This window comes from Copadichromis virginalis, linkage group LG23 (assembly GCF_057382275.1).
Source record: "Copadichromis virginalis isolate Kocher_CV1m ecotype Utaka linkage group LG23, C_Virginalis_male_GT1.1, whole genome shotgun sequence".
Classification (NCBI taxonomy): Eukaryota; Metazoa; Chordata; class Actinopteri; order Cichliformes; family Cichlidae; genus Copadichromis; species Copadichromis virginalis.
In genome coordinates, this window is record NC_140639.1 from 51,890,581 (window position 1) to 51,903,097 (window position 12,517).

Genomic DNA, 12,517 nt, shown 5'->3' on the forward strand with positions numbered 1-12,517 from the left:
TGTAAATAGATGAACACTGTTAAAGCTATACGGCCGGCTTCGATGTGTGTGCATTTTATGTTTTATATTTGGAGTAATGGTGTTTGCTGATCGCGTTCCTTCATTTCAAGCATCTTGTTAGTAGTTTGAATTTTTATTACATATTTATTTTTTACATGGGTATATGTGTTTATTCTTTTATTATTGACAAAAGCTTAGAAGAAAATTACATTTTCAAGACTTCGAGATGATGAACTGAACATAATACATGCAGAAATCCAAACATGTGGAAGTTATAATAAATCATTAAAAAAAATATAGATGTTTGTATTCTTTGCACAAACATCATCACACAGACAAAGTTTGGTTAAGCTGAGGAGACGATACAGACATTTATACATCCATATACTCTGATCATCATCGCTGTTATCTTCAAGATCAGTCTGTGTTTATCTCGGCATCGTTGGCTGGATGCACCAACAGGGCTTCACAACGTCTGAGGGTTGACGTCAGCATCAGTGATAAACCCAACCTGCTGCTAGCAGAATAGGTCAGTTGTTCTTTCATGTCTTGGCAGTCGGTGGACGAGGAAAATATTCACCGACACGAACCAGAAAGATTTATTTATTTTCCAAGTCAAAACTTAGGGTTAGGATTTGTTTGGGGTTATCACTGATGATGACTTAGACCTCCAACGGTTAGCTTCAACAGTTACATTACCATCCACGCTGTTCTGCTGTGCAGTAACACAACACATGGCCAGATCGATAGAAAAACAACTTTAAGAGGATAAAAAGAGCCACAGAGCTGAAGGGTCTTAGACTGCTTAGACCCTCCTCCTCTTTCTCACTGATTCCTCTGTGGTCATTAACCTGACTATCCCTCATCTCTAGTTCTGGAGAGAGACACTGTTAAAAATATAACCCAGCAAGCTGCAGGCTGGAAGCCAAACAGACGAGAGCTGCGACACCAAACACGTAAAAAACACGGTGCATATTTAAGAGTCACTAACCGGCTGAGTTTGCTGGTCACAGGTTCTTTGTTGTGCATCAAAACTTCTGCTTCTGTGCTGTCACTGTTCATGTGCTGCCTTGGGGAAGAACTACAGCAGAACACAAAGGAAACAAAGGTAGAGTGAGCATGCAGCCAGGACTTCATGTTGCCTGGACAGAAGAAAGAGGCACAGTTCACAGATCCACTGAGCTCTGAAGCTTCACGTATGCATGAAAACACCTGCATGTGAGATCTCAACAACATCCCTGTGAATATTTGACACAGAGAGAGAAATGATGAACCAGTCATGACTTTACAGAGAGACGTGTTTCAGACAGATCTGAGATTCACAGGGACGTTATGAGGAACAAAACATCTTCAGCCTGTCTGCAGCGTCTTGGTCGGTGTGGTTAAAGAAGTAAACGGTGTGATAATGAGCATGATTGAGGTAAAGGCATGGGTAGAGAACAGAGGAAGGAAGTATAAAGCATTTTAAGGGCTGTGAAAGTAGGACAAGCTTAGGGCAAAGCAAGAAGAAACAGCCGCTATGTGAAATTCTCTGAATTTTCAAAACATATGAAACTGGTAGCAGCCGAGGGAGTCTCACAAAGTCCCAAATCTATGGCACCAAGAGAAAATAGAGAGCACACATAGTGCTTTATCCCAGCGCTGATGTGGTTGCTCTACCATTGTTCCCATTTTCCTGAAAAGCAAACCTTTGTGGTCATCTGTGTAATACCAGTTCTCTGAGGTGGGAGCAGCATCATGTTGCTGTATCTGCACAAACTCTCAGCCTGCCTTAAAAACACATTGTTGTGATGTGTTAACATTGTTTTTACTCTACCTCACTGTTAACACCAGTATGATGGCACGGTATCCATCAGTGGCATCCAAGCAGGAATCAGTTTAAGCACAGAAGTGTGAGTAAGAGGACTTAACTGACTGTTCATTGATGCAGCAGATTCCTGATGGTTTGCTTCTTCATCAGGTTACATTTGGATATGTTGAGTTGTTGTGTTATTTTTAGTTATCATCAAGCTCCCTTTAGTTTTGAGTCTTTGTCTGTGCAGTCTGTCTTGTCCTCTATGGACTGTTCTCATGTGTCTCTTGTGTTTCATGTCTCCCCAGTCTGTCACATGTTTCATGTCTGTGTGTTCCATGTTGTCAAGCGTGTGTTGTCATGTCTACATCCCATTATGTTGCCTGTGGTCCATGTTCAGTGTGTTTAGTTTTGCTCCCCCTGTGGCGTCATGTTCATGTGTGTCAGCTGTGTTTCCACTTCCCTCATTACCCTTCAGTGTATTTAAGTCCTCTGTCTGTTTTACGTTTGCATGCAGAGTTTTCCACGTCTTCGTTTTCGCCATTGTGTTTCTGTTTTTCTAACAGAATAAAAGGCTGACTCATCTCACCAGGATAAAGAAGCTTTAGGTTTGTCTGAGGTTAACCAGCTGGTTACTACACTGTGTACCCTGCTTGAACCTACCAAACACAATAACATCTGATCATGGATGATACTGCAAAGTAAAAATCTATGTCAGCAGAATCTTCTGTATGTGTGATCAACAGCTGCATATATAAGTTTTGGTCATTTAGGTGAAATGTCTTGTGTAGCAGCCACAGCTCCAAAGCTGCTGCTCCCAGCACAAAACAGAGACTAAAGTCAAGGATTTGTACTGCTCAGCTGTCTTTGTTTATGTTGTTAAGCTCAGCATCATCTTTGTGTCTGTGTCAGTCTACACAAAATAGAAACTTTCTTACAACGGTTTTAAGTTTTTCCCACAAAACAGACTCCAATTTTCCAAAGATTTCCAATTCTTGAGCTCCTGATTATGTCAGTCTTGATGCCAAGTGAAGCTTTCAGGTCAGAATTCATTTAAAAAACTAAATGTTTTGTGTGTAGGTGTCCTTCAGTGTGTTTGCCAGAGAGACAGGGGAACGGAGAGAAATAGAACAGAGAAAAGTAATTGTAGTGGGAGGAATAACGCTCACCTCTGGCCCTGCGTGGGCAAACCGCTGTGCTGCGTGTGTGTGTGTGTGTGTGTGTGTGTGTGTGTGTGTGTGTGTGTGTGTGCTGCGTGTGTGTGTGTGTGTGTGTGTGTGTTGCGCGTGTGTGTGTGTGTGTGTGTGTGTGTGTGTGTGTGTGTGTGTGTGTGTGTGTGTGTGTGCGCTGCGTGTGTGTGTGTGTGTCTAAATACAGTAGATTGGTGCGACTCTGGAGTGCTCTGACATGCATTACGTTTCTCTCTCCATCCACTGTTTTCCTGACTATCTTCCTCCTGAACCTCTCTCTCCCTCACTCTGCCCCTCGATCTCATCTCTCCTCCTCATCCTCCCACTCGGTGCACTCAGCATTGCAAATCAACCCGCCAACACTCACACACACACACACAGCCAAAGGGATTTACTGTCAGGATCAGCAGGTTGTGTTGCTATGCTTATACTCATGTTGTACCTGTTACTTTATTTACTGCCTCTTTCTGTTCCACATGCAAATGTGTGTTCACAGTTTGTAGCTCACATGGCCACAGCCGCTCAGCTGCCAGGAGAAACAGTAAACAGGTTTTTTGTAACATTTTTTGTAACATTTGTTACTTGATGGTCATAGTTTGTGACTGGGACACATCAGATCACACAAAAGACAAGAAATAGAATTCAGGCTCTAAGCTGCCTTCTAACAGTTTGTTAAAACTAACATTAGTAATGAAATCAGTTCTTTATTAACTAACTAATTATGAGAAGCTTCATGGGAGCTCATGCTGCTTTAGCTGCATTTTTGTGGCATTTATGATACTGTACGGACGAGAATGTCAATCCAGGATAAAAATGAGTGAAAACCTAAAGTGCTTAGAGTGCATACCACAAGAACTAAATGAATCCCCGGGCGAATCCCTTGCCAGGCCGCCCCTGCTAACCCTCCCCACATTTCTTGGCTGTTTCTATACCGCTGGGGTAAAATGCCAAAAAAGCTTTTTTGATACATCATGGCCATCAGAGGAACTGGTAACAGGAAGTAATAGGCCACAAATCCCAGGCCTACTTAGACAAATGGCAAAAGTCATTTTACAGGCATTTTCCTTCCTTTCATCCAGTACAGAGTCGCAGCAGAGCTGAAGCCAGTCACAGCTGTCACAGGGTCCCAGGGAGGAAGCTGAACTACCCGGGAAGAACATGCAAACTCCACACAGAGGAGAAGCAGCCTGGCGTCAAACCCAGGACCACCTTGTGTGAAGTGACGACCCACTGTACCAGTTTGCACACTGTGCTACACAAAACTGATGTAATCTGTGCAAAGACTGTAAAAACATACAGTGGGTGTGAAACTAGTGAAAAGATGATGAAAGAAACATTGCAATACATGCTTGTATAATAATAATAATAATAATAATAATAATAAGTGTTCTAAACATACTGATGTGTATTTGTGCAACACTTGATGAGCAGAAAAACATGACAAGTGCACTGCTCTGTAGAGAATGGATAATAGTCTGAGAGTGAGCATCATATTATATTTGATGGCTAGACATTTATAAAATTAGTTATTTGGATTTTGGAGTGATAGCAAATGCAATTACGCCCACAGTGCTCTACAAAACATTGTGTTGTTTGTGGCAATTGTTAGGAGTCTAAGTGTTTTAAAGCCCTAGATATGGATTCATCTACTGTCAGCTGGCTTTAACTGGTTATAGTTGCTGTAACTGAAATAATAAATATCTGAGATACTAACCACAGATGTGGCTGTCACAGATGCCTCAAATGAATCTGCATGCAAGGACATCTCAGACATCTCTGTTGTTTAGCCAATGAAGCTTAGTTCAGACCAGTGAAACAGGCAGCACGAAAGGGTTAAAGCATTCCAGTATTCAGTAAACTGGTTAATTATTTATTATTCATTAGCAGTTTGTTTCTTTGTTAAGTGACTCCAGTAATTATATTTATACATTTTAATTTGAGATATAAATTAAGTTTCATTTGAAATAATCTTTTCCTTTAAAGAGCAACCAATCCTTCAGAGTCAACCCAACACGGTTCCAACACTCTTCTGTTGTCTAAAAACATTAGAAACACTTCATAAAGCCACAGTCTTGCACTAGGTGTCAAGTTACTTCATGATGATGACCATTTACAAGCACTGTATTTCAGCACAATCTGATGAATTTCATGGTTAGAGGGCTTCCTCATACACAACAACCACAGCCAGGTTTGGAGAGGCATCCTCAAGAACTTCAAAGGCCATGGCTCCAACAGTAGCCTCACACTAGCAGAGGAGCTCAACAACTTCTTTGCTCAGTTTGAGACCAAAGAAGTTGATTATCATATAAATGGCGGTAAAAAAACGGCACGATCGTAGACTCATGTTTTCAACCCAGCTGCGACAGTCGCGGCACAGCTCGCCATCTTAAAAAAAGTACAGAGCTGCACGACCACCCGATGTGCCACAAAGATTGTGTCTTGTGAAACAGGATGTGATGTGAAAATTATCACCAGATACCCGCAACACAAGCGACGCGGCAAGAACAAAAATGGCTGGAGAGAGTTCAACCCCAGGAGAGCTGCTGACCTTGACGGCATCCCAGCGACTGTGGACAAAGCCTGTGCGGATCAACTGGCAGGTATCCTTACCAGGCTGTTCAGCCTCTGACTCATGCCACTGTTCCCACCTGTCTGAAGGCCTCCACCATCATTCCCATTCAAAAGACTGAAATATACACCGTCAATGACTACAGACCTACAGCCCTCACATCAAGTCATCAAGTGTTTTGAGTGGATGGTGTCAACCGGTTTGCTTACTGAGCAAAAACGGTCCATGGAAGATGCCATCACCACTAAACTGCCCCGATCAGTCAGACTCGGCCACCACCTCGCCACTCTACTGTGACTCAGCACCGGATCTCTACAGGGCTGCCTTCTAAGCCTCCTACTGTACAGCCTGTCCACACATGACTGTACACCACCCACCCAACGTCATCAAACGTATGTCGACAACACCTCCGTGGTTACACTCATGTCTGACGGAGATTAGACAGCCTACAGGGCGGAGGTAGAGAACTTGTCCCACTGCTGCTCAGAAAATAACCTGAAACTGAACGAGCTTAAAGCAAAAGAACTCAACATGAAGTTCAGGAGGCAGAGACAGGTCCACTACCCTCCCATTAGAGGGAGAACGAGTGGAATCGGGCTCCACCTTCAGGTTCTGGACACCTAAATCTCCGCTCATCTCATTTGGAGCCACAACACCATAAACTCTGGTAAAGAAGACCCAGCAGTTGCAGCACTTCCTCTGTGTCATGAGGAAGAGTAACTGGGACCAGAGGCTGCTACTGGGTTTCTACCACTCCTCAGTGTTTGGTATGCAGGGGTCACAATTGAGAACAAGAAGGCTGCGCAGCCACCAATCGGAGACTGGGTAACCTTCATCACTCAGGCCACTCACACCGACTCTACTCAGACAGAGTCCTTTACACTACTCCCCAGCACTTTGCAACCTGCTCTCTATTTGTGCTTCTCTCTTATTTTGTATATTTTTTCTACTCTTTCTATTTGTATATAATTTTCTTGATGTCCTACTATTCATATTTTATTACTGCACAGTTGGTGTGGAGCACCCATAATTTTACTGTACATGTACAATGACAATAAAGAGCTATTCTATTCTGTTCTATTCTAAGTGCAAAAAAAACACATTTAAGGAAGACCAATAGGAAGACCAGAACTGCTTAAATTCCATTAAAAGGGATGGAAGTTAGACCATTAGAAACTTCGACTTTGTTCTGATGAACACTAATTTGAAATGGTGTAAAACATGGAGCTGGAGGTAGGATGGATTTGGGAGTCTTTCTCACTGACATATTCAGAATTCAAGACAGCACTTAACCAACATCTTAAAGAGACATAACATGCCATGTGGTTTCTGCTTTGTACCTCAACAGGAAAACGAGCAATAATCCCACCTCTGCCTCTGTAAGACCTGCGTGACCAAGAAGTACCATCAACCAAGCAACTACTTTCAGCTTTCCTACCCTTACAAGCTCTGGGTAGTGTGTGTCTGGGTAGAAATGAGCTTCCTCCAAAAAGTGTCTGGGCTCTTAGTGGTAGGATGGAGAGTAGAGCTGCTACTCCTCTACACTGAAAGGAGAAGGTTGTGATGGTTTGAGGATCTGATTAGGATGCCTTGTGTATGCTGACCATGTCCTACAAGGAAGAGGCCTCTTGCAGGTCCCAGACACACTGGGGAGATTACCTTTGTTACCTTGCTTGGGAACACTTTGTTGCCCCCCCGGGCTGGCAGGGTGATCTGAACTCAGGTGAGTGACAGATGGATGAGTGAACTACAAAGTTTGAGGATTTTCATGTTTTGATCTTTTTACTCTATAATGCAAAACATGAGGAAAAAACAGTGGAAAGTCTTATAATAAATAGATGTGCTGAAACCTTTCACTGGTGCTGTATTTGAGGAATGTTTTTCAAGATTTTCATCCTTAGATCAAACCAATGAAGCCGAGTGCCACAGGCAAACACAGAGATGTCAGGAAGATGAAAACACATCTTTGGCTTGGTTCTTTTCATGGGATTTCTTTACTGTAAGAAAATATTGAATAAAACCAGTTTTCTCCCCAGAAATTCTTGATCCTCTCACTCATAATCTGCTTACCCTCTTCTCATTTTGCCTCACGAGAATTGTTTATGGAGCATCAACAGACAGCTGAAGGTAAGGAATTAACCTTCACGAGTCTATGGTACATGGTTAATAATATGAAAATACGAGTAGAATACAAACGTGTTGTCTACAGATCTCAAGAGCCACAGACACAAACATATGCAAACACAAGCTAACATAATGATGACAGATTTTCTCAGTAGGAAAAGAAACTGAACTCATCCATTTATGCACGATTAGATTTTATAGGCACTAAAACACAAAGCGCCACACTGAACTAGGAACTTCCAATCCCCCAAATCTACATTTTTATATATTTAACTAAAATTATGAAATAAAATAATAATTAAAACTTTAAAAAGGACCCAGGTTTTTGACATCAATCTATACTTTTTCCCCAGGTCTGGCCTGGCCCACTGCTTTAGTCTTTGAAACAACAGACTGACTTTCATTACTGGACCACAACATTGGCTTCCTTGTTTTGTTTCATTTTTTAGAACCAGAAACATAGAAGCAGGGTGAGAGCAACAGACACACATTAAGGACGCATTTGTGTTTAATGTGCGTCTTTACCTGGGAACAGAGCATGAAGGTGAGTCGGAGGAGGAAGCAGCAGTGTAGACTAAAGCATCAGTGGAGCTCTGACTAGAAGTGTTGTCCCTGGAGAAGCTTTTAGGTCATGAAATAGGCCCTACAGAGTATTTCGTTTGACAGCAATACGAGATGACTCTTGGAATCAGCTTATTTTGTGTATAATAATAGAGGGTTTCTTGTTGGTTATTTAACTTTTACAGAGAGTGAGTGGGGGAGACTCACAGCCAGAGCACGTAGGTCGGACTCGAGCCCAGGTGGCTGCATTTCAGCCGCATGGTATCATTGTAAACATCTATATTTATGGACTGTCGTGGTTGTTGTCCAACTACAGAATTCGCCACAGAATTATTTAAAAGGCTGTAATAAGAAAATTATCAAAGGAAGAATAATTAATACTTTTCTCATGTAAATTTTGGTTGTAAGTAACTGTAATTGGCAGACTATTTCTATTGATTTATTGATTACTTCAAGGAGTCAAAGTAAGGCCACGCTTTTCCTTCTCCTCACTGCAATGAATGGAACAAAGAAAAAATGTTTAATGAAAATTCAGCTTAGTCACAACTGATTTACCTGCTGTTTACTGGGCTAGGGGCGGGGTTAACCAGGTCGGCCATGGCTGAGGGGGAGGTGCCTACAGTTGTCATGACAACAAGTTCAGGGTCCAGGATGAAGATCTCTTCCTGGGAGATTTCTGATACGTAGTTGAGATGTTCCTGAAGGTTTTAGCAAAGAATCAAACGAGAAGGCATCATTAAGGTCACGGAGTGAAAATGACTAAAAACTAGAACACAGGTGGTGAAACCTTACCTGTGCTCGGTCGATCCTGTAGAAACGATCGGCTGTCGTGGCTGAGGAGACACAAAAAGACGGTTTTAGCCAAATAAAGACAACGTGGGAAAATTACTATTCCTGTAAGCATGTCTCAAACTCAGCTCATTTAAAGCAGATTGCTGCAGGCGGTCATTAAGGTTCAGGTCAGCAAATAACTTTGAACATTGTTAATCTGTACATATGCTAGCTCCCACCTCCTGTGCCAATTACTGTGGGAAACCAATAGCCTGCAGAGTAACAAGATGAGACGCTGCCCCCACAGGGTGAGAAACTGTTGTTTCTTACACCATAAAATAATTGTATTTTATTTCAGTGTAATAGGGAACTCGCATTCATTTTGTGAAGACCAAATCAATGACTACTGTGATGCAACAATGACTTTCTAACCAGACTGCATTTTTGTCCCATTGCACCGAGTTCACCTTTGTTCTGCATCATTATAATGAACATGGACCAGTTTAATTCGTGGTCCAGCACAGCCCAGCAGCTGGTAACACAACTCCTTTCACACCATTCTAGGAATGTTATTCTAAAGCCAGATTCTGTGCAGTTTGTCCATCTGAGCAGCTGGTGGAGGAAATATAGTCTAATATAGGAAGAACTGATGAAATTCTTTGATGTCATGAATACAGTCATACAGTGAAATAACTTAATAACAAACAAATGTGAAAAGTACAAACAAACAATGTAGTTTTTCAAAAGCACTTAAACATATCAGCCATGTGTGTAAATCCTCTGTTGGGTTAGAGCAGAAGTAGCACTGATCACATGCGCCCTCCTCAAACACATCCTCCTTATCTCTCTGTCAGGTAGATGCTGCATCTTTTTAAATCCAGTTTTCTGCTCAATGCCAACAGGACACAACCCAGGCAGAGGTGTGTGTGTGTGTGTGGGGGGGGTTGTGTTAATGTGCATGCACATTTAGCATTGTGTAGGAAGCCTGGTCTTTCTCTATGATATTTTTGGCAAGTTGCTCTGAGAGATAAATATTCATGACATTCTCCAAAACCCAGGATCTGATGGGACTATGTTTTATGTTATTTTGAGGAAGTGCTAACACAGAAACCTGTTTACATTAGAGAACTGTGTCAGCATTTGTCCTGCTCACACTGCCTGTGATAATGCTGCATGGACCTACGATACGATTTTCTAACAATTTGAACATTTGAAATCTACACAAAACAAAAGCAGAGTACAGATCTTGATTGTAGGTCACTGACTGCGTTCTTACAATCAGATACACATTTCACAGCAACATGTGGTGCGAGAGATCTGGTATTGCTTGCACAAGATTGAAAAGGGGCACTCAAAATGTAACAAGTTGTGTGTTTGTCCATTTCTCCCAGTGGAACACAAAAAACCACCAGTAATGTGACTTCATCACTGCCTTAGAACAGAAGACAGTAAACTTAATCTGCAACATTTGTAAATGACTATAAACATGATTCCTCTGCCATTATGCTTATGAATGCATGCATTCATTATATGACACATCCATAGCAGCAAAAACATGCATGACTGATCTGAGCTTCATTAAGTTAATTAAAGACCAACAGGCAGCTGATCAAAACTGAACTGGTAACTGCCATTTCAAACAGGCAAGATGAGTGTTGATAAGAGTATTTATGTATAAGTCATACTCATGAAACAGGATGTCACCATAATATCATCATACTGGGTAATGATTAGCATAAAGGTAAAAACTACTATTATTAAGTAATACTTACAGTCGAGGAAACACCACTTTGGAGACAATCTCTGTGAGCAAAGATTCTTCGGCTTGGCTGCCTCCTCCTGAATGACAAACAGACACCTGATTACAGGTCAGTGGACGAGAGAGTAAACAGAAGCTGAGCCGACGCGAGGACGAGATCCTCTGGTAATACTGAGTCTTGTTTTTCAAGCAGTCATGGCTTCTTGTTCAGCTCAAAAGTAGTCGTTGCAAATAATCTCCTCCAAATTTACTGCATGATGAATATCTGTTTCGGGCCACATATAAAGCCATGAAAATATAACACGATTACCAGACATCACAACATTGTTGGGATTTGGTTTTAAAATGAATAAATAGAGTCATTTTTACACATTCTCCTACTGTTGAATCTGGAGAAACACCTGCGAGACCTAACAAGCTGCATTCACATTTAAAGTAGATTAAAGTAGATTACTGACCCTCATCAGGTCTGACTGTTAGCTATTTAGATTTAATAAAGACTAACACAATATACATGAACAGAAACATGCACCAACAAAACACTCAGGGACTATCACACCTGACCATCAATACATCATTCAATTCAGTTTTATTTATACAGCGCCAAATCACAACAACAGTCGCCTCGAGGTGCTTTATACTGTAAGGTCGACCCTACAATAACACACAGAGAGAAAAACCCAACAATCATATGACCCCCTATGAGCAAGCACTATGGCAACAGTGGGAAGGAAAAACTCCCTTTTAACAGGAAGAAACCTCCGGCAGAACCAGGCTCAGGGAGGGGCGGGGCCATCTGCTGTGATTGGTTGGCGTGAGAGAAGGAGGACAGGATAAAGACATGCTGTGGAAGAGAGACAGAGGTTAATAACAAGTATTATTCACTGCAGAGAGGTCTGTTAACACATAGTGAGTGAAGTAGAAACTCCCATAGCATCATGGGAATCCCCGGCAGCCTACGTCTATTGCAGCATAACTAAGGGAGGATTCAGGGTCACCTGGTCCAGCCCTAACTATATGCTTTAGCAAAAAGGAAAGTTTGAAGCCTAATCTTGAAAGTAGAGATAGTGTCTGTCTCCCGAATCCAAACTGGAAGCTGGTTCCACAGAAGAGGGGCCTGAAAACTGAAGGCTCTGCCTCCCATTCTACTTTTAAATACTCTAGGAACAACAAGTAGGCCTGCAGAGCGAGAGCGAAGTGCTCTAATAGGGTGATATGGTACTACAAGGTCATTAAGATAAGATGAATGATGTCATCGCACATTAGGGCCGAGTCCCATGGATGGACATGCATTCAAGAAGTTGTAGCTTACTTTTCACTTCACATCCAGCTTTAGTTGTAAGGTGTCTCTGCAACAGCAGGTTGTCTTTTTAATGAGCCTTTACTGAGTGGGCACATCCTGCCTACTGAAGACCTTTAAATTGTCTTTGGCAATTTAAAAAATAAAGAGCTGTGACAGGTTTAATCCTCACATCCTACAGCAAACAACGTACAATAAAAATACAAAATCCTCTACAAAGCAAACCAGTTTAGTTTTAGTCATAAAAATAGATTTCAGTTTGCAAACAACAAACGTCGCATCAGGATAAAGCAGACGTAATCGCTGTTCCCTGTGAGCAGGTGCGATACAGCAGGCCCTGGATGTGTCCCGTACACATCCACTCACATTATCTTCTCGAGTCATAATGTCAAAAACTTGTGACAAGAAGAAAGTTGCACTTCTTTATACAGCCTCATTACTGCAACTTTTT

At 41.8% G+C, this 12,517-nt stretch overlaps 1 protein-coding gene across 6 annotated transcripts in view; it reads right to left on the reverse strand.

The window, feature by feature from the left end:
* LOC146682222 (diacylglycerol kinase zeta-like) overlaps nt 1–12,517 on the reverse strand; it is a 99,637-nt gene that overhangs the window by 9,597 nt on the left and 77,523 nt on the right. For all 6 annotated transcript variants that reach the window (XM_085449282.1, XM_085449281.1, XM_085449278.1 and 3 more), the window contains 4 exons: nt 10,780–10,846; nt 9,029–9,069; nt 8,792–8,934; nt 992–1,081 (listed from right to left, as the gene is read on the reverse strand). In XM_085449282.1, coding sequence (XP_085305408.1) covers nt 992–1,081; nt 8,792–8,934; nt 9,029–9,069; nt 10,780–10,846 — 341 coding nt within the window. The remainder of the gene's footprint in view (nt 1–991; nt 1,082–8,791; nt 8,935–9,028; nt 9,070–10,779; nt 10,847–12,517) is intronic.